Below are 23,487 nucleotides of genomic sequence, written 5' to 3' on the forward strand. Positions count from 1 at the left end.
ACCAACCCTAAAATATCATTCTAAAATTTAACAGTTACCTCATTAAAATCTCATAGCTATAAGATAATGCATGATTCATTGAAAATAATGTGAATAAATAAGCATTACTTTTGAAAGAATAATGTAAATGTAAAGGAGTTAATGCTATTTAGAAATGCAATATTGCATAAAATGTTATTGGGAGATAAGCCTAAAATAATTCTTTCGAAGTCTGGCACAGAGATGGCAATTCTGAGATGGAGCAAGTCAGTTTAATCAACCCCAGTACTTGACTGGTACTTTATTTTATTGACCCTGGAGGGATGACAGGCTAAGTTGAACTCAGACTGTAAAGAGTCAGAAGAAACAATGCTAGGAATTTTGTCTGAGACTCTAATAATTCTGCCAGTTTGCCACCCTAATTATGCTTGTGAATGCTGGTGCTATGCAAGCTTGCAGGTGCTAGTGCCACGTAAAAAGCACCCGCTTTGGAGTCACATAAAAAGCACCCGTGCTGGTGTCACATAAAATGCCCATGCTGGTGTCACATATAAAGTGCCCATGCTGGTGCCACATATAAAGTGCCCATGCTGGTGCCACATATAAAGTGCCCATGCTGGTGTCACATATAAAGTGCCCGTGCTGGTGTCACATATAAAGTGCCCGTGCTGGTGTCACATATAAAGTGCCCGTGCTGATGTCACATATAAAGTGCCCGTGCTGGTGTCACATATAAAGTGCCCGTGCTGATGTCACATATAAAGTGCCCGTGCTGATGTCACATATAAAGTGCCCATGCTGGTTCCACATATAAAGTGCCCATGCTGGTTCCACATATAAAAAGCCCATGCTGGTGCCACATATAAAGTGTCTATGCTGGTGCCACATATAAAGTGCCCACGCTGGTGTCACATATAAAGTGCTCATGCTAGTGCCACATATAAAGTGCCCATGCTGGTGCCACATATAAAGTACCCATGCTGGTGCCACATATAAAGTACCCGTGCTGGTGCCACATATAAAGTGCCTGTGCTGGGACCATGTATAAAGCACCCATGTCAGTCAGTGCTACATATAAAACACCCATGTCAATGCCATATAAAAAGCACACGTTATACTCTGTAAAGTGGTAGGCATTAGGAAGGGCATCCCACCATAGAAACCATACCAAAACAAACAATCGGAGCCTGAGCAGCTCTGCAGCTGGCCAACTCCTATGAAACAATCCGACCCATGCCAGCACAGAAAATGTACATTAAATGATGAGGATGATGATGATGATGATGATATAATTTTATTTACATATGTTTTTTTTTTTCCATGCTGGTATGGGTGAGAGGTAACTTCTATGACCGAATTCCCTTCCTGACATCAAATTTACTTTTTCTTTACTTTTTACCCTTGCTTTTTTTCCACTGACCTTGGCAAGTTGAACCACAAGCTTGGTAACAATGCAAAGTCACACAGTAACAAACACACACAAGACAGCTACAAAGCAGAGATCCAAAAATGCAAAAATAAATAGTGGAAAATTAAAGGTAACTTGATATTTAGCAATTATAAGCATAATTGTTTCTAAATTAGGCACATGGCTGATAATTTTATGGGGAAGGGTTAGTAGATTAAATTGATCCTAGTACTTCATTGGTACTGGTATTCTATGACCTGAGGGTGGATATTGGGCAAAGTTGACCTCAATGGGATTTGAACTCAGAATGCAAAGAGACAAGAGATACTGTAAGGTATCTTTGTCCAACATTCTAAAAATTCTGCAAATCCAACATTCTTAAAAGATAATAATGAAAAATAAATATTTCTGCAAATATGCGTACACTTCTGACAAAGAGAGAAAGAAGCAGAGAGACAGACTGAAAGAGATAATACGACTGACAACAGAATCTTGAAACCTTACTATTAAAACAATTACCGTTTGTGTGTCCAGGAGTACTACGACATTCAAGAGCATATTTTCCAAATGTTAAATGGTTGCCATGATCAAACTTTCTATCAGCCACTGCACCAGACTGGATAGAAGTATAGCTTTTGCAATTTGGTAGACTTTGTTTCAGAAGGCCTGATCCAGTTATGTGGTCAGCATGGACATGGGTGTTGACTGCAAAAAAAATAATTTGATTAAGAATCATGTAAACACTAGATTCTGTTTTTAATAAAGCATTAACACAGTAAATTTAAGTCCAAATCTAACTTCTCATAATTCCAAATATGAATATACATCATGTGTCAGACACAGACATGGTTATGTGGTAAGAAGTTGGGTTCCCAACCACATGGTCTCTTTTTTAGTCCCATTGTGTGACACTTTGAGCAACTACAGCCCTAAGCCAACCAAAGCCTTGTGAGTGGATTTGGATTTGGTAGACATGAAAAAAGCCCATCATACACACACTTGAATTCTTTTTAGCAGCTAGGATGATTACCTCTGTGACATTCAATGGCAACTGTTGTTGGTTAAACCTCCAAATCAATCTTGATCAAACAGATTTATGATCAAAGGCATCCCAGCCATGACCATCTCATCTTTTTTTTTTCAGGTATAGTGTACGTTGAAATACATTATCCCCACTCCTTTTCTTGCCCATTTTGTTTTTAAAGGTAGCAGGGTGTAATTTGAGGACATTTGGCTACTTTGTCTAACAGGGCAAGCAACCATCTAGTGCATCCCCATTGTTGCTGTATTGTTATAAAAGCTATAGTCTTAGTTTTGATTAACCTAGAAATCTTGCTATACTGGAATAATGGAATAATGGTGGAGTGGAATGGTTATAACAGATTGTTGTAGTTGGCATCTCTTGTTTTTGTTGATTGTTTAGAAAAAGCAGAAGACTTAAAAGTGCTGTGAAAATAGGGCATAATGTTTAGTGTAACAGTGGAGTGTGAGAAGAGTGAATAATAAAGTAGATTCAAGATATTCTTTGTTGCATGCTTCTTTACAGATTACCCTTTTGTCTGGAAATAAATAACTCAAAGATAATTCTTCTTTTACAGCTGCTGATAACAGGAATTCAACAAACTCTCTTGACACCAAACAGCAACAGAAATTTACGCAAACAAACACGCATGCACACACACACACACACACACACACACACTTAGCATCTTACCAACAATCGTAAGATTAATTTAGCATCTTACCAACAATTGTAAGATTAATTCCTAAGTCTTTTATGATTTGAAGGTCTCGGTTGACATTGTCCAAAACAGGATCAATAAGAACACCTTCTTTGCTAGAAGCATCAGCAAGGATGTAGGAGTATGTATAAGAACGGTAGTCAAGCAGCTGAAAAAGAAGAGAAACATTATACTAATTGCTATCAAACCATATAAAAAGAAAAAAAAAATCACATAAGAATTATGCTCAAAATGGTGATATGGTCATTAAAGACAACTGTCTCTTTCTAGCAAGTAAAACTTATTTTTCTAAAAAAATCCAGTGTTTGCAATTGAAGCAGCCTTAAATGAATAAAAAATATAACAGATTCACTGACATTGTGAATAGCCGCAGGCTGAATAAAATATATGTGTATTATTCCCTGTTTTCTACATATCAGAGGCAACAAGTTTTGTCTCGGCATGACTGCAAGTACACACCAAGGCCTAAGAAGGCTGAAATGCATCTGGTGTCCTCATAAGCCACTGCCAAGATGGTTTTTTTTTTTTTTTTTTTTGGTCTTTCTCCAATACATATATTGTATTTTTGATATAGCATGTCTATAAGAGATTTTATCTTGGCTGAAAACAACAGTATCTTGCTTCACAATGGTATATATAAGTTAAGTTTGACATGGCTATTTTATTTTTCCAATTATTTTATATTTCATTTTGTGAAGAGAAGTGTTATTGGTTACAAGTCTCCAATGAGATGATCACTGCTTTACTACATTTATGATGTTGTCAGTGAATAGGAGACATCTGTACAACTCAGGCAGAACAAATATCATCTTTGTTCAAACACACTATTTTATCAGTTTTCTTGCTGGTCTTCACAACTTTCACCAATATGCAGTAGCAAAAAGTACACACACACACACACACACACACACACACAAATTTCCACAGAGTTTTGATTTATGAAATTATACTGACAAGGTATTGATGAGCATGAAGCTATATTTTAAGATTCTAAAAATATCACACGGTGGAATCAAACATAGAACCACATAGGTGTGAAATGAACTAAAATTCTTTATACACAACCATGACACTAACACAAAACAGTGGCCAGCTGTGGCCTAAAAGCCTGCTCATAAACCACTCAAATACAATATTTTCCAGCATACAAGTCAAGTTTTTAGGACAAGAAAATATAGGGATGACTTATGCACCAAGATGACATTGAGGGACAAAAAATTCTGTCTAAAACTACAGCAGGATTTGGAAATAATGATATTTGAATGTTTACACCTTATGCCATGTTAGTTTGTATGCTGGAAAATATGCTATGTTATTATTCAGATACATTTTAGATTAGCTTTCTCATCATAATATATTAGTTCTAGATTATTTATTCACTTTGTCTCTTTAAAAAAACACATACCCATGTTCAGCTGATATTATTTACCAGGAGAGTGTTATTAAGGGAACCAAGGAATTTGTTATGCTTTTAGATTAGAAGATTTGACCACAGGTGAAGTTTAAAAATTAGTTACCTAACAACAATAAAGTACTGATAGAATACCTTTATAATCTGTTAACTTAATTTTCTCTATTTTCTATAATACTGTGATTCCAGTAGTTTTAGTACCATTCATCCCCAGCTATCACATTTTAGATATTGTTGTTTAACCATGGGCCAACCCTGATTGAGTAAATCCATGATCAAACGTATGATTACAGTAATCATGCGGTCTTTTGATTTTCTTCAGAAGTGTATCTTGTTACCCATAGTATGTCTAGGACTATAATGTCTATTTTTTTAGATGGTAAGTATGCAAATGCTAGAAATAGATCAGACATCTTCAGACAAGATGAAGAAAGTGATTGCATGGTGGCACTAAAGTGGAAGACTGAGGAGAAAAGAGCAGCAGGGCACCCTAAAACCACATAGTAAAGGATCATTGACAAGGAAAGATGAGAAAGGTGGAGAAGCTGGAATGAGATCAGGACAGTGGCAGAAAACGGGGCTGGATGGAGAGATTGTGATGTAACCTCATGGCATAGAGAAAACTAAGCTGTGATTTGAAAAGGATTTTGCTGCTATTCTTGTAGGCTGAGCAACCACATAGAGGCTTCCTCAATGACTTGAGGTTTGTTGTGTTTATGTATACACCATGATTATGGTTTCACAGTGATTATGTGTCTGCCACCCTATTTATGTGCTCACTACCATGTTTATGCACTCATTAGCAAGTTTATGCATCTGCCATGTTAATGTACTTGATACGTTTATGTATTTGCCATTCCTAGAACTGAAATTCAATTCCCAAAACAATACTTCACACAGTATATAATATGCGAGTTACTAAGACAATCTCTTAGCACATCAACATAAACATGATAAATATATCTGCTGATAATAAACAGAAATTAAACAGCACAAAACATTGCTTTGCAAAAAAAGTTATTCTATCACCACTATAAACCTACATCTACCTAAGACATGCATGGTTAGATAAAATGGTATGACCTTGCTTATAATCTGTGAGAGAGGTCAACAAAATTTTATGTCTGAAAAAAACATGATGTGAATACCAACAACATTATAGAAATATGAGCAGTCAGGAATAAATGAAAATGGTGACAGGTGAAATAAACAAGAATGAATTTTGCACAAAAGCCAATACAAGAGTTTCTCTTATGATATTTACTGCAGTATAGTCTGTTCTAACAACGCATCCACGTTTAAGAGGGTATAAATATTACCTCTCAGTGATTAGAAAGTGACTGGAAAATAAAGAATTAGGATATAAGATTCTTTCTTATCCCTCAACTTGGAATGAATATATATATATATATATATATATATATATATATATACACTTCAATATTAGGATGAATTCTTTTATAAGAATTTATGAAGTAGCTAGCGTGAAAAAAACCTCATAAGGGAAAAATCCATCATTTATTCCCCAAAATATATTTATTTATATAAGGGCATTACTGTACAAGAATGCCTCACGCTAAGAGGGACTCTAAGGTCAAACTAACATAATAAACACATTTTTAAGGGGCTAGCTTTGAGAGTTGCATTTCCTCGCGTTCGGTAAAAATGTGTTTATTATGGTAGTTTGACCTTAGAGTCCCTCTTAGCGCGAGGCATTCTTGTATAGTAATGCCCTTATATAAATAAATAAATAAATATATATGTATATATATATATATATATATATATATATATATATATATACACACACACACATATGACAATTACAATGAACATGGAGATTAATGCATCTGCATTTTTTTTTTTTATTTCTACAGTCAATTTTGAAATAAAAAATATGCAAATATATTAATCTCCATATTCATTGTAATTGTTTTGTATATATATTGAATAAAATACTCTTCATCCAAAGAAGCAAACACAAGATTTACATATTGGATGAATTACAGTGGGATTACTAACCCCAAGTAACTCTAGGTGCTCCTTACAACTCTATGCAGTTAGCCTGAGCCAGGATGATAACTAAGTGCTCATATGGTACCTGCTTGGATATTTTATCCTTATCTACTTATATTCTTGAAGCTGAGGATTTTAAACTTACAGAGACAATATTTACATATCGCCTAAGGAAATACAACCAGATCTCATAAGACAGTGGAAACAGTTGCATCATCAAGTACCTACACACCTGGAGAATTTCATTGCATGGAAACTATTGTAGTGACTCCAATTTTTTTCAATTATCTGTTCACACATGACAGATTCCCAAATGCAAACCTGGAAGTACATATAATACTACTGGATAGCACAAGGTAAATCTGAAGGTGGGCGAGCTTTATACTGTATTCTACTACGTTCTTAACAGAATATACCATAGCTATTTATTTATATATATATATATATATATGCATATACACACACATGCACATGTGCATATATATTGAACATGGAGAATGAATGGGAGGAGGGGAGTCTATTGATCCAATTGAGGGACCAACTACCCAAATCAACACTACTCTGGTAGATAAAGCAAAGGATATGAAGACAGGGAAAACCCCCGGCCCATCAGGAATCGCTGCTGAGATGCATAAAATATCTGGTGGTGTGGATTACGGTCCAGTCACCCATATTGTAAATCAGGTGGTTCACGAAGGAGTCATACCCAATGACAGGTATAACAGCACCAAGGTAGGTGATGGCTTGGATAGAAATAATTAGAGGTATCAAATTATTGAATCAGGTGATAAGAGTTAGAGAGAGTCATAGCCCAACTAATTAGGGAGAGAGTTAGTCTAGATGAGATGCAGTTTGGTTTTGTATCAGGTAGAAGCACCACTGATGCTATATTTCTGGTAAGGCAACTGCAGGAGAAATATCTAGCCAAAGATGAATCTCTATACTTGGCTTTTGTTGACTTGGAGAAAGCTTTTGACAGGGTCTCCTGATCCCTTATCTGGTAGACAATATGGAAACTAGGGATAGACAAGTAATTGGTGAAAGCTGTACAGGGACGCTACCAGTAAGGTGAGGGGGCAATGAGTACAGCAAACAATTCAGGGTACAAGTAGGGGTCCACCAAGGATCGGTGCTCTTGTTTATCATAATCCTCTAGGCAATAAAGAAATTTAAGAGAGGAGCTCCCAGGGCAGCCTCTATGCTGATGACCTTGCTCATATAGCTGAATCACTACCAGAACTAGAGAAGAACTGAGACTAATAGAGTAAGTGCTAGACATAAAAAAATAAGTTCCGAGGTCGATTTTTTCGACTAAAATGGTAGTGCTCCAGCATGGCCACAGTCAAATGAAACAAGTAAAAGAATGAAAAAAAAAAGAAAAAGAAATAAAATGTCTAAATGTGTTGGCTGAAAAGGAAAATATATTGGATGACATGTTAAAGGAGCTAATTTTTAGTTTGATGATAGAAATTGTCATCACAAAACAGAAACAGGCAATCATGATAGATGAGGTTTCTAAAGCTCATTAACCAATTTATTTGTAATATGTTACAAAACTCATAAAACAAATAGAGATTGGAATAACATCCAACACTTCTACCTTTCATGTAAATAAGAATCTATTCAATTATAAAAAAATTAATTCAAATCAGTATGAAATTTGCTTCCCAGCCATGTGGTTTCAAGTTCAGTCTCACAGGACATCACCTTGGGCAAGTGTCTTCTACTGTGAGCCAGTATCAGCCAAAGCCTTGTAAGTGGATTTGGCTGATAGAAACTGAAAGAAGCCCACTGTGTGCATATGTGTATGTCACATATAATAAAACACAATGTGTCTCATCAGTCACGCTGGTAGAAGACTAAAACAATAAACAGATTGATATGAGTGACAGTTGGAGTGAGTTGAGTGACAGGTGAACTGTAGTTTCACACATACATATATAAATATTTATATGAAATTAAATATTAAACTCTTTTGTTTACAAAACATCATTCACATAACATATATATCTATCTATATACCTCTCTCTCTCTCTCTCTCTGTAGATAGATAGATAGATGGATGGATGGATAGATAGATAGATAGATAGGTAGATAAGTAGATAGATAGATAGATAGATAGATAGATAGATAGATAGTTCTTTTGTATCAGTTCATTTTTCCATGCTTGCCCCTTCTGGCAAAAGCCCTTATTTCCTTCTCCAAATAAAGGATAACATATTTCATAGATTTCATCAATCTAAGAAATGTTAACGAACATGTGCATACACATTCACATAGTTCTAAATGAGAATCACCATCATAAAAGTGATGTTCGCTTTTAGTCTTCCATGGAAAACATATCTGGCTAAAGGGAAATATTAGCTTGCTCAGAAATAGGTGAGGATTGGCAACAGGAAGAGCATCAGATATAGAAAATCCGCCTCAACAGATTGTCTAGCCCTTAGAAGCATGGAAAAGTGAATATTAATTGATGACGATGATGATGATTATAAGTTACTGGGACCTTAATTGGAATATAAACAATAAAGGAAGTGTTTACCAACAAAAGAATGGTAGACGTCTGAATCATGAGGAAAGGTACAAAGTATGAGTGAAGCTCATTGAAGGTCTGATACAATCTTTTCTCTCAGGATTTAGAGCCATAGTTTCTAACATTGTTCTGTTTTACTTGCAGGATATTTGTCAATTTATCTTTAACTTATTTCAGTCGTTGGGTAATGGCCATGCTGGAGCACTACCTTGAATGGGTTTTTTTTTTTTTTCTAAGTCGAATGAATCAATCCCATTACTTATCTTTGTTAAGCCTGGTACTTATTCTATTGGTCTCTTATGCTGAAATGCTAAGTTATGGGGACATAAGCAAACCAACAATAATTGTCAAGTGGTGGTTTAGGACAAATACAAAGACAAATACACAAATGTGTGTGTGTGTGTGTGTGTGTGTGTGTGTGTGTGTGTGTCTATGTATATGTGTGTGCGCATGTGTATGTCTATATGTGTATGTATTTATGTGTGTTTGTGTACACATATATACATACATATATATATATATATACATATATGTATCTATGTATACACACACACACACACACACACACACACACACACATACACACTCACATGACAGGCTTCTTTCAGTTTCTGTCTACCAAATCCACTCACAAGGCCTGGGTTTAGCCCAGATCTGTAGAAGAAGACTTTTGTTCAAAGTGTCACATAGTGAGATTGAACTTGGGTTGAACAGGAGCTAGCTTAATAGCCACCTGATAGGATGGCTTTTAAGCTAGTATATATATATATATATATATATATATATATATATATATAACCTGTGGAAGATGTAGACCCAGGAAAACTTGCAATGAGGTGGTGAAGCACAACCTTCGAACATTGGGCCTTACCAAGGCAATGACTAGTAGTGACTAGGGCCTTTGGAGATATGCTGTGCCTGAGAAAACCCGATAAGCTAAGTGAGACCATAGCTTATGGTCTATGCCAGTGGGTGTAACCAGCCCATTTATGAATACCCCTCATTCATTGTACAATAAACCTTGCTTGTGAAGACCTATTGAGGCAAGTGAAATCAAAATCAAAATTGCTGACGTGGTCGACGATGGCACCATAATTTTTGTTTAGTACTAAACCTGTTGGCACTAGCTTAATTCCAAGCTCATTGTTTTTTTGGGTTTTTTTATATCATCACCACAATTTGAACATTTGTTTTTCCATGCTAGAATAGGTTGGATGGATCTGCAGTATGGCATATAAGCGCTCCTGTCAGTCGTGTCATCTTGCTTAAAGAAATCCAATATCTTAATAATATCTCACACCACTAAATCTGTGGTCTTTCCCCTTACACAGATACCTTTTACTGAGAGAACCTCTGCATGGCTATTCAATCTAATGGAAATAGAGCTAAAAAGAAAAAGGGACAGACTGGATTATTATTAGCCAGAGAAAAAGATAGGAAGATCATGACTGAAACATCCATGACGAGGACTAACTTAATACTAAAAACAAGCAACTCTTAGCACACTACCATTTTCTCAACCTTTTGACATACCCACCTCTTCAGCACATATTAGTGAATATCTTCTAATGTCCAAATGCTTTTTGGGTGAATGTTCTATTTTAAATTTTCAAAGCTACTGTTAGCAATGACAGCTCAATTGTTAATATGTTTAATCAAATAAATGGATTGATTTTTCATTTGTAAGAACTCACACCCATAAAGCAAGCAAACATGATTTATCAAGCAGTACAATGTAAATACCACTAATCTCTCACAGAGAGATAAAATATTTCTCCAGTTTATTAGCAGCATTAAGTAAACAACACATGTCACTAACGAAAATATTTCTACTTTGAAATGAAAAGTTTCTGCTTGATGATTTGTTACACCATTAACCTGATGAGTGACAAATTAAAAGGTTGGTCTCCTGTCACCACACTGCATTGTGACCCTGACATACATACATTTACCCTGTCATTTCAGCTCAACTTATAAACAAGCCATCTGAGATTACTACACACCAATCACACAGCACTGTAGACAGTAAGGACATCAAGGTTTATGTTCCTTGCAGCCTTAAGGACAAACATTGAGACACAATATTTATATGAGTGTGTACGTGATTTAAGGAATGGTGCACACTATGTGTGTGTGTGTGTGTGTGTGTGTGTGTGTGTGTGTGTGTGTGTGTGTGTGTGTGTGTGTGTTTGCGTGTGTGTATACATGCATTCATGGTTGTCTCAACAATGTGGGTTTGTATATGTCTCCGTAACTTAGCTGTTCGTCAAAAGGAGAAGTATGCAGTGATTTAATTAACTAAACCCTTCATTTTTCCATACTTGCAAGAGCTGGATGAATATGCTATCCGAGGCATTGCTTTACAGTCAGATACCCTTTCTGAGACTAATTCTTACTTGTTTTTCAAGTAAGGGATCACTTATTTCACATTGCTTTGAAGGCAAAAAGTGCTCAGAAGATTTGTTTACAAGAAAACTGACACCACTACCCATTGCACTTTTGTACAAGTGATTGCAGATGTAAACACACACACACACACACATATATATATACATACACACACACACACACACATATATATATACATACACACACACACACACATATATATATACACACACACACACACATATATATACACACACACATATATATACACACACACACATATATACATACACACACACATACACACACACACACATATATACATATACACACACACATATATACATACACACACACACACACACACACACATACACTTCCAGTTTCTGTTCACCAAATTCACTCACAAGGCATTGGTCAACCTGGAGCTATAGCATAAGACACTTTCGTGTCCAATGAAGGAGACGGCGTTGGCATGGGTGCCAGTCGTCGAATTTAACTTAGCTCGATTTCGATTTCACTTGCCTCAACAGGTCTTCGCAAGTGGAGTTTAGTGTCCAACTTAACTCGAATTTCTATTTCACTTGCCTCAACAGGTCTTCGCAAGTGGGGTTTAGTTTCCAATTTAACTTGATTTCGATTTCACTTGCCTCCACAGGTCTTTGCAAGTGGAGTTTAGTGTCCAATTTAAGTCGATTTCGATTTCACTTGCCTCAACAGGCCTTCGCAAGTAGAGTTTAGTGTCCAATTTAACTTGATTTCGATTTCACTTGTCTCAACAGGTCTTCGCAAGTGGAGTTTGGTGTCCAATGAAGGAAGGTACGCATAAGTGGACTGACTGAGGCCATAGATTTAGGTCTCACTTGGCTTGCCGGGACTTCTCACGCACAGCATATTTCCAAAGGTCTCGGTAAGAAGTCATCGCCTCAGTGAAGCCCAATGTACGAAGGTCGTGCCTCACCACCTCATCCCAGGTCTTCCTGGGCCTACCTCTTCCACAGGTTCCCTCAACTGCTAGAGTGTGGCACTTTTTCACACAGCTATCCTCATCCATTCTCACTACATGACCATACCAGCGCAATCGTCTCTCTTGCACACCACAACTGATGCTTCGTAAGTTCAACTTTTCTCTCAAGGTACTGATACTCTGTCTAGTATGCACACTGACATTACACATCCATCAGAGCATACTGGCTTCATTCCTTGCGAGCCTACGCATGTCCTCAGCAGACACGGCCCATGTTTCACTGCCATGAAGCATGGCTGTTCGTACACATGCGTCATACAATCTGCGTTTTACTCTGAGAGAGAGACCCTTTGTCACCAGCAGAGGTAAGAGCTCTCTGAACTTTGCCCAGGCTATTCTAATTCTAGTAGCTACGCTTTCAGTGCAACCACCTCCACTGCTAATTTGGTCACCAAGATAGCGGAAGCTATCAACCACTTCTAGTTTTTCTCCCTGGAATGTGGCAGAAGTTCTCTTTCAATTTCACTCCCTCTCTGTTTTAATCTGTCTGTCTCTCCCGATTATCTATTTCACTATGTCTATGTCGTTTTCACTCCCTCTCTATATATCTCTTCTCATCCCCCTTTGATTAACCCCTTGCCCCGCGCGGGTATATCGCACACACAAGCAGGTGCAGGACTGGCTGTGTGGTAAGTAGCTTGTTTACCAACCACATGGTTCCAGGCTCAGTAGCACCTTGAGCAATTGTCTTCTGCTATAGCCTCGGGCCAACAAAGCCTTGTGAGTGGATTTGGTAGAGGGAAACTGAAAGAAACCAGTCATATGTGTGTGTGTGTGTGTGTGTGTGTGTGTGTGTGTGTGTGTGTGTGTGTGTGTGTGTGTGTGTGTGTGTGTGTGTGTGTGTCCCGCCACCACCACCATCACTTGACAACCGAAGCTGGTGTATTTACATCCCCATAACTTAGCAGTTCTGCAAAAGAGACTGATAGAATAAGTACTAGGCTTACAAAGAACGAGTCCTGGGGTCGATTTGTTCGATTAAAAGTGGTGCTCCAGCATGGCCACAGTCAAATAAATGACTGAAACAAATAAAAGAGTAAACACACACACACACAAGTAATGACTTGTGAGCTAAATTAGTAGATGGAAACAATCTTATAGTTTCCATCAACCAATTTTGCTCACAAGCTATCTGCTTGACCTGGAGCTATAGCAGAAGACACCAACAGTCAGATCAAACCTGAAACCACATGGTTGTAAAAGTGAACTTCACAACTGTACAAGTATAGGCTGTGCCACACAGTAATGCCTGCACCTTAGACATAAATGAAGTCTACAAGGATTGACAAACCTACCTGAAACATAATATTGTTTACTTGTAAGAAAGCAGGAAAACGATAGTGATAAGGCAGGTGATATGATAGCAATGAGGTAAACAATAGTAATAATGGGAATGAATAAATGAAATTAAACACAACAGTGTGACATGTTAAATATAGCTTAAGTTATGCCAAATAACACTTGAAGAGATATTGGTCATTGTTTTATGTGATCACACATGCTTTTGAATCCATAACAACTTTTAAACTAACTGTCATCATTATTCCTTTTAGAGCTGTTTTTCTTCCTCATTTTTTTTTTTCTTTGAGATAGGCGCAGGAGTGGCTGTGTGGTAAGTAGCTTGCTTACCAACCACATGGTTCCGGGTTCAGTCCCACTGCGTGGCATCTTGGGCAAGTGTCTTCTACTATAGCCTCGGGCCAACCAAAGCCTTGTGAGTGGATTTGGTAGACGGAAACTGAAAGAAGCCCGTCGTATATATGTATGTGTATGTGTTTGTCCCCACTAGCATTGCTTGACAACCGATGCTGGTGTGTTTATGTCCCCGTCACTTAGCGGTTCGGCAAAAGAGACCAATAGAATAAGTACTAGGCTTACAAAGAATAAGACCCGGGGTTGATTTGTTCGACTAAAGGCAGTGCTCCAGCATGGCCGCAGTCAAATGACTGAAACAAGTAAAAGAGTAAAAGAGTATATATTATAATAGCATTCTTAATGTCTCAGACTTTACTGATTGCTATGCTCAGCTTTCATAGAGTCTGTGTGGATTTTCAGTTACACTATTTAGCAGGAAGTTTTAATTAGTTACTGTATTCTTCAAAATAAATACCTGAGATTTAGCTGCTAATGATAATTTTATTTTGAAAAAATTATGGTTAGGTAACTATTACAACCATAATAAACAGCTTTATCTATATCAGAATTTTTTCATTTTTAAATAATTTCTCTCCTTTAATACAGACACCATATTTTTTTGGTACACAAGTTGAAGTTTTCAGACCAAAATTTATAGCCAAAAAAGTAGATTAACTTATATACCAAAACAACTTAACAGGATCAAAAATTTCATGTGAAATGCAACAGGATTTGGAAAAGTAGTGACAATGTTTGAATATTTACTCTACATACTATGTCAACTTGTATACTGGCAAATATATTTCTATAGATTTCCTTTGTGATTCATTCACAAATACTTCAGTAACATATGACATTGTTATGCTTCCATTAAGGATGTCTAATAAGTCTCAAACATGTTCAAAATTATTTTCCGCACTTGCCAGAGCATTGTTGTTGTTATTTTTATGGACTTGCAGGTTGTATGTTCTCATTGTTCAAATCCTACTGAATTGCAGTCTTGGCTATGTTCCCAGAGCATGTAATCATGTAATTACATGTTTGTATCTGTGCACATGTCCATACATGTGTATGTATGTGTGTGTGTGCGTGTGTGTGTGTATTGAGTGAGAAGAAATATCTAGTTATTTCTTCCTCATATGGCCAAAATTTTTCTGAGGGTATAAATGCACTCATGGAAACCCAATTTCTGTAATTGTTGGGTAATCTGGGCAAGTGCCAATTTTTAAAGTCCAATTCCTTTTTGTTTTCTTTTATTTCCTCAGCCTGTTTAAAAATAGGGACACATTGTTATAGGAGTTTCATCACTTTTATCTATCTGTAAATCTCTGTAATTTTGATTGTTTTAATGCCTCTTTGATGTTCCTCCCAGCAGGACATAACATACTCTTTTACGCTTACTTTTTTACTTGTTTCATTCTTTTGACTGTGGTCATGCTGGAGCACCGCCTTTAGTCGAGCAAATCGACCCCAGGACTTATTCTTTTAGAAGCCTAGTACTTATTCTATCGGTCTCTTTTGCCGAACCGCTAAGTTACAGGGACATAAACACACCAGCATCGGTTGCCAAGCGATGTTGGGGGGACAAACACACATACTTATATATATATATATATATATATATACATATATACGACGGGCTTCTTTCAGTTTCCGTCTACCAAATCCACTCACAAAGCTTTGGTCGGCCCGAGGCTATAGTAGAAGACACTTGCCCAAGATGCCATGCAGTGGGACTGAACCCGGACCATGTGATTATAATACACGTTTCTTTTTGTTCTATTTTTATGGAAGAGAGCTCTAAGCGACAAAATCAGTACAGTGCCAGCCATAATTAGTTACATCATATCCCAAGTTCAAATACTGCTGAACTCAACTACACACTTCATTATCCAGGGACTAATAAAATAAATACCAGTCAAATACAGGTAGTTTTATAGTCAAATATTCCTCCCTTCATAAATTTTTAGCCAAGTGGTCATGTTAGAAACTAGTGTTATTATTATTATTATTATTATTATTATTATTATTATATAGAAAGATGAGTCCTTAACTTTTGTATACGATTGCCAAATTCCATCACTAAGGTAAACATAGCTGACGTAATGACAAAAAGCGCAACTCGAAAGTAACTTATTTATTGGTCCTTTGAACAACGACAATATTTTGACATCTCATGTGTCTTCAACTGGTCTGGTTCAAAATAAAATAAATGTCAGTCTAATTCATTTTTAGTTTATAGAGAGGACTGTAAACTCAGCATAAATGTAATATATAGAAAGATGAGTTCTTAACTTTTGTATACGATTGCCAAATTATATTACATTTATGCTGAGTTAACAGTCCTCTCTATAAACTAAAAATGAATTAGACTGACATTTATTTTATTATTATTATTATTATTATTATTAATATTATTATTTTCAAGGTGGCGAGCTTGCAGAATTGTTAGCACACCAGGTAGAATGTTTAGTAGCATTTCACTTATCCTTGTGTTCTGAATTCAAAGTTGACCACCAAGGTCAACTTTGCCTTTCATCCTTTCAAGGTTGATAAAATATGTACCAGTTGAATACTGGGGGAGGGGGTGAAATTGAAAATCCCCTCCCCTAAAAATTTCAGGCCTTTTGCATGCCTTTCTTAATGCTAAATTCTTAACTGAGAATGGTTGTTTTCATCATTCCCATTCAATACCAAATCTTACATGTCAACATGTTCTTAATAGCTTTAGTTTCATTAACAAGTTCTCTGTGGCTTTAAGTTTTTCCCAGTAATATCAAACCAATTTAATTTTCTTTCTGCAGCATTTTATCCCATCAATAATCAACTGAGAAGTAATTAATCTAAAGATTAGATTAGATTTTTTTTTTTTTTTTGTGTAGGTATTTTTTCTTATGACTCCAGTAATTAAATTTAGATTTTATTTCTCTTTTTTGAATGATAGGTATACTAAGGTTGAATGGTTAGGAAAAATAATGGTGTTTGCCTGCAGATATACAGCAATAATGGTAAAAGTAATGTATGTTGGAGAACAAAGAAAATTGTTCTCCAACAACATACAAGAAGCTTGACATCTGCTTTCCATGGATGGTTTGACAGAAACTGGCTAGGCAGAAGACTACACCAGGCTTTTGTGTCTGTTTTGCAAGGTTGCCCTTGCTAACATCAACTACTGCACAGTAGTTGATGCCCTTCCTGACATCAACTACTGCACAGAGTGGACTGAGTGCTTTTGACAGAGTGGAACCAGCTCTTCCAAATACCAAATGCTTTACAGTGTGAACTGGATGCTTTTTATGTGGCACCAGCACTGGCAGGAACACCAAGCAACTTGCAAGACAAAGATCCTTTTAGAGGAGAGGACCAAATAGTTGGAAAACCACACAAGAACAGATTTCTACACAGTTTTTATCTATAAGTTTTCACTCATAAGGATTTGATCTACCCAAGGCTATGGTAGAGGACACTTGCTTAAGACGCTTTACAATGAGACTGAACTCCACACAACTATGCATTTACTATTGTATTGCTTTATGTTTAAAAACTAACTGGGTCAACTGTATCTTTCATTCTTCCAATCTCAAACAAAATAAGATATCAATAATATGGTTTTGATTGAACTGTCTACTTCTCTTTATTACAAAAATTAGTCTTCTACTACAATAGGAAAAAGAAAAAAATAGATTTTCTTTTGACTACATTTAGTTGTAGATGTTGTGTTTAAGGTAGGAAATTGTTATTTGATTAAATATGAAACAGATTATGACCAAGTGAGAATGAGAATAAAATATTTACTAAAACAGTTAACTTTTATGAGTCAGTGGGAGAGCCTGTGCATGAAATAACTAACTTCTCTCAACTCATAACCTACCTTCTTAATAGTCTTAGATGCACTATGCCAAGGAAAAAGATGTTACAGTTGAAGGCTCATTTAGAGGCAAGTAATAACTAAATTTATGTGCATCAAAATGATAAAACCCCCAAAATACAAGTTGGTGATAAAAAAAAAAAGCAGAACATAGCTCCTTTTATTCTAGTCAAAGCATTTTTTGTGGAAAAGCAGTTCTCCAAAATAGAGAATAGTAAGATCTTTAAGCTTTGGAAAATAATAATTTTTTTTAATAGTAGTGTTAAGTGTGGACACCTTTAGCCTAAAGCATCAGCAAAGATTCATTCAAGCACTGGTGAAAGTAACGTGCAAGTTTCTCTCTTATTAGATCTCTTCAGTTGATTATGAATGCCTCAAAGGAATATTATGCATAGTAAATATAAATAGCAAAAGATCTCACATATGTACTACAGCTGGCTAAAAAAATACTTCAAGGTGATTTTTATTAATATGTTGTGACAGGACTTTAAGCTTTATAAATTCAAGTGTCGATATTGTTTCACCCAACTTCAGTCGTAATTGAGTAGATCTAAGATCAAGGATATTCCAGACACGGCCGTCATGCAAAAGATTACATTAGACAAAATACTCATTTTTTTTCTTTCATTAGCAACACTCCCTCATTAACGGTTAGAAGGGGTTTTGGCAGCTATTTTTCTGGAGATCAACCCTCCATACGAAGAAACTACTACGAGATTGCTCGACATTGAAAACTCTCAAATTTTACGGAACTCATTGGATAAGGACAGCCTAAAATACGTACGCAATGCAAGAGAGAAAGATGTGGTGGCCATAGTTGGAATGTTTTCAGTTAAGTTCTGCTCACTTAGGGCTAACTCGGATGAAAGAACAATCATGTCTCAACTCTGTCCAGTTGAAATGTTCGCAGTAGATACACTGAAAGGGATCCCCATTTTACCAGACGATTTGCGGCCGTTGTTCTTTAGCTCGTTTCATTTTATGTTGTTATATCGTGGATAGTTGACAACAGCATCGTTGCTTATCGATTTTCAACGAAACAATCATCTGGGAGTGTCTGTAAGCCGGTTCAGATTAAATAACACAAAGGATCTCGCTTAAAAGAGCGCCGATTTCCTCGTCGTTTGTTTACATTCTTCGCCGGTGTAAAAACAGCGGAAAACATACACACAAAGGCGATCTTTTGATTTTCGAACGTGTAAGTGCGGTAAGTAAATGAAGGTAATAATAATAGGGAATGTACTAAAATAACTTGGTTATGACCGAAGTGTGGGTGTGTGTGTGTGTGCGTACGTGCGTGCGTGTGTGTAAACTCTTGCCGGAAAAGGCCTACGTCTCCTTGGTATCCGAAATTTTAGGAATGCAATTAGTTTGACATGTATCATTTAAAACGAAGAGAATCGAATGTTTTTTTGGTTTTTTTTCAATAGTGCTACTGTGCTGCTTCATAACAAAACGATCTGTAGGGAAATGAAAGCAGTAATCTATAATAATTTACAATAACATAATTTCACGTGAGAAAAAATTACCAACAACAGTTACAAAAAAATAGGTTAAGATGTAAACATTAACCAAAATAATTCTTAACTGCCCTTAAAATAACCCTTATGACAAAAAGAATAACAGAAAGCAAAGGAAGAAGAAATTCTTGTCATTGCCAAACACATTTTGTAAAAGTGAAAGTGGCAACTTGTAATGAAGGATTACCCCCACGACAGGTTTGTTCAATACGCTCTTCCTAGGTTGTGATTTGAGTAAGAGTTTCTGCAATTTCTAGCTGGTTGAGACTCCCGCTTTAACTCGATGCTTTTTAAATGATAGAAGTTATTCAGATGGGGGTAATGCAGTGTTTAGGTTTTGAAGCATGGATTAATTTTTACTGGTGACCCTTCACGTAATATCACCAGCGTCATTCAGACGATAAAAATGTCAACAAACTGAAAAACCGTTGTTTGAATTTAAATTAGTTCCAATCGATACCTATAGAAGATATCCCGTCGTTTACCATCTAGTTTTTTTTTGGTGGGGGGATGGTTCCGAGGTGCGTACCCGGAACACCACGTTATCCAAGGTGCCCTTCGCTTTTCTTTTAAAACTATATAACGATAGAGTGTGATGTGATTCGATGAAAATTTAGCTTCCATTTCGAACCAGTCTAGCGACTACGTAAATGCTCGAAAAGTTGTTTCGTCCCACGTCAGCTTAGGCTTTTTACTTACGACCAATCTTTTTTTCTTTTTCAGTCATTGTGTCACCCGACTGCATTATACAAGAAATCTTGGTACCTGATATTAATTTTAAATAAACAAGTCTACACCGGATACAAAATAATATATTTTTTCATTATGATAAAATGAAAATAAGAGCAGGGAGAGCATATAACGTTTTGTATATGCGTATCTGTAATTAAAAAATTAATGAATTTACTGACCTGTCTGAAAATAACATCTTGGTCGGTTAATTGTCGAAATTGCTCGGAAGAATCGGTTGAAAACGGTGCATTGCGTGAAAGCTGTTGTTTACAAATATTCCAAGGTCCCGGACAGGAAAGACGATATTTAGGTGCGTTTGAAAACCTGCTGTGATATTGTTTGTGAAATAAATTTACTCTGGGAAATAAAACATTGCGGGAGTGCGAGAAACGTAGTATCAAAGAGCGAGAAATCATAGTGGCATGTAAATTATAGCAGCCGAGTGAATAGTGAACCTTCAAAGAATTCCAGTAAGCTTATTATGGATGTTCTTTGGTGAGTCAAATATATAGATTAATCGACCAGTTAGCAAGGTTATTTCGTAAAACGATAATAGATCTGATCACAAAAATATTTCAGTATAATTAGAGCAACACTTTTGTTTGCATACACCCATATGTTTACTGTCACTTATCAAAATTCAGAAACTGTATATAATAAAATATAAATGCAGTTGAGTATATATATATATATATAAAAAAAGTCACCCTAAAAAAATAATCGAATCTGCCGAAGTGAATTCCGCTCTGTGGGCGTTTATATTTATACCAGACTGCCTCTTCACTTTTACGCATTTGTCTTGTTTGCGGACAAAAGGGCAGACGATTCAGTCGACTCTGAAAATATTCGAACGATTTAGTCATGACGCATCCTGTTTAATTCAGCCAGTTTAGTTAACATTTGAATAGAGTTATTTTCAAGAAGCAGAGGGGAAAGGCTAGTGCTGGTGGTCAGCATAAGTACAATGCTTTAGATATGGGGAATGATAAGGGTGGAGGGCGGAAGCGTGTATGGTCCAGTGTAAGGACACCAGTCCTTCTGAGAAAAGGATGAAAGATGAAATTAGTCTTCAACTCAGATCATAATAGCCGTACAATAATAATGTAATATTTTGTTGTTGTTGTTTTAACTTTTTCATGACGTTCGAACGACTCGGTCAATCACCATCTCCGAAGGAATGTCAGAGAGAAATATAATTTCATGGAAATTTATTGAAACATTGATGAGCATCCGTAGTTAATGCCTAGCTACAGCAGTAAAGATAATGTGCGCATAGAAGATGCGGGAGCTTTTTTGTGGTCACATAAATTGCTAAAAATAACAGCCAAATTTCGAATAAACCACACCCAATAGTATTAAATAAAGGACACATAAGGTAAGTTGTATATAACTCTAAAAAGCCTGGATGGTCACTGTTGAAATGTTTCATTATAAGCCTGCTCGTTCAAGTTTGACTTGTATCAAAAAAATATCAGATTTCATTTTTAAAATATCCAGAAAGAGAACATTACAGATTTATAAACAAGTACAGTGTAAGATGTAATGAATTAAGTTATTTCAAAATACTTCCATAAACGTTATAAACACCACATCATATATCTTTTCGAAAACACCCATTTTATTTCGTTCACCCTCAATGTCTCACCTTTACCTCTTGTTTTCTCAAATCAACTACACGCAATGTAAATTGGCAAGTTTTTGACAGGTAGAGCTCGCGACTCAATTCAAAACCCATCTTAACACTTTACATACACTTTAAAGCAGTGGTTCTTAACCTAAGTGGTCCCTTGGTGACGCTGTGAACTCACAATGGGTGGTGGATGTTTCGAGGGATAATAATTTTCCTTTTAAAATATTTGAAATATTTAAACCAGGAAGAATAACTGAAACATATTTTCAAAATTTTTTGTCTGGATTAAAATATAAATAAGACTTTATTTTATGAGTGAGTAGGAGCATAACTGAGGGTGCACCAAGAATCCAATGGAATTTCATTACTGTGAGTCCATTAGCAATTACCGTAAAAAAAAATAGCAAAGGGGGCACTAACTTAAATAAATATATAAAAGGAACTTTTGCTAAATGAAATAGTATCAGAAAATGCAGAAAATAAATCACTGAACAAAATTAGCTTTTATTTGATTGAATTCTTTTTTTTTTTTTTTTTGCTAAACTTGTGAGAAAACGAACGTTCAGCTGCAAAAGGCTGAAGCGCTGCCTTAAAGCATTTGGGTAAAGTTTAAAAGGTTTATGACGTCAGGCTTACGTGATAAAATATTTAATACCGGATGTATGTGAATATTGTTTCTCTTGTTCGTCTACAATCAAACTGTTGGATGATGGTGATTGTGACGAAGAGGAAACAGTATCCGTGACCTTAGTATTACACTTACGGTCGATTTTCAGGGTGAACGTTCGTTAATTTATGCTTTTAGGACAAAAAACAATGTGGATAGGAGGGCAATGCTACAACTGTAGAGAGCAATGGTTGATATATACGTATATCGGCTGAGCTAAAAGAAGAGATAGTCTCAACTATCAGGCAGCCGTCTCTTATATCTCAATCAATTTGATAACCCTCATACTCGTTATTCCTCGACTATCATGGCACCAAAAACAGTATTCTCACAGAAAAGCTTCCACGTTTGTTAATCGTTTCGCATCCCGCTCTTTGTTGTACACACTCAGCAAAGCACATGGAAAACTTTATTTCACTCCACCAATCTTTCTACCACGTACTTCTACGGTGTCTTCAAAAAAACATGGCCGCCATCCCAAACAGTGCTCTTTCCATGATCTTTCAACGATGTGTTCCCGAGATATCCTTCCTCTACTCTCAAGATTTCTTCAGTCTTTCTCTATTTCTACATTGATATATCCTGTCTTTGGAAACATGCAACATGCGTATGAGCTATTTACAAGAAGGGCGTCTTCTCTGACACTACTAACTTACTGCCCACACTTTCAACACATCAAAGTTGATGAAAACAGCAGATAACAGCCACATTCTCCAACTCATGAGTTCTCCTTCATCAGTGACCGTCAAAAAAGCTTCCGTAGATCCAAACCTACCAGTGGCGGCTCGTGTATAGGCACTGCGAAACTGCAGCACCCGCTATTTCCACTCGATATTATCGATAACGTTCAATATAATCAGTCCTTTTTATTTTAATTCTTTCTTTATACTTGTACATTATATAATCCTTAAGCTTAACGTCAGCAGCCATC

At 36.4% G+C, this 23,487-nt stretch overlaps 1 protein-coding gene and 1 long non-coding RNA gene across 2 annotated transcripts in view; one reads left to right on the top strand and one right to left on the bottom strand.

Annotated features, from left to right (window-relative positions):
• LOC106871303 (persulfide dioxygenase ETHE1, mitochondrial) overlaps positions 1-20,675 on the bottom strand; it is a 26,364-nt gene extending 5,689 nt beyond the window's left edge. Inside the window, exons 1-3 of the mRNA XM_014917687.3 lie at positions 20,439-20,675; positions 3,133-3,277; positions 1,907-2,092 (exon numbers count right to left, since the gene is read on the bottom strand). Of these exons, the coding sequence (XP_014773173.1) occupies positions 1,907-2,092; positions 3,133-3,277; positions 20,439-20,675 (568 nt within the window). The remainder of the gene's footprint in view (positions 1-1,906; positions 2,093-3,132; positions 3,278-20,438) is intronic.
• Positions 19,711-23,487, top strand: part of LOC128247908 (uncharacterized) — a 10,190-nt gene continuing 6,413 nt past the window's right edge. The window contains exons 1-2 of the long non-coding RNA XR_008264248.2: positions 19,711-19,725; positions 20,251-21,634. This is a non-coding gene — a long non-coding RNA (uncharacterized LOC128247908). The remainder of the gene's footprint in view (positions 19,726-20,250; positions 21,635-23,487) is intronic.

Source organism: Octopus bimaculoides, chromosome 5 (assembly GCF_046866305.1).
Source record: "Octopus bimaculoides isolate indiv1 chromosome 5, ASM4686630v1, whole genome shotgun sequence".
NCBI lineage: Eukaryota > Metazoa > Mollusca > Cephalopoda > Octopoda > Octopodidae > Octopus > Octopus bimaculoides.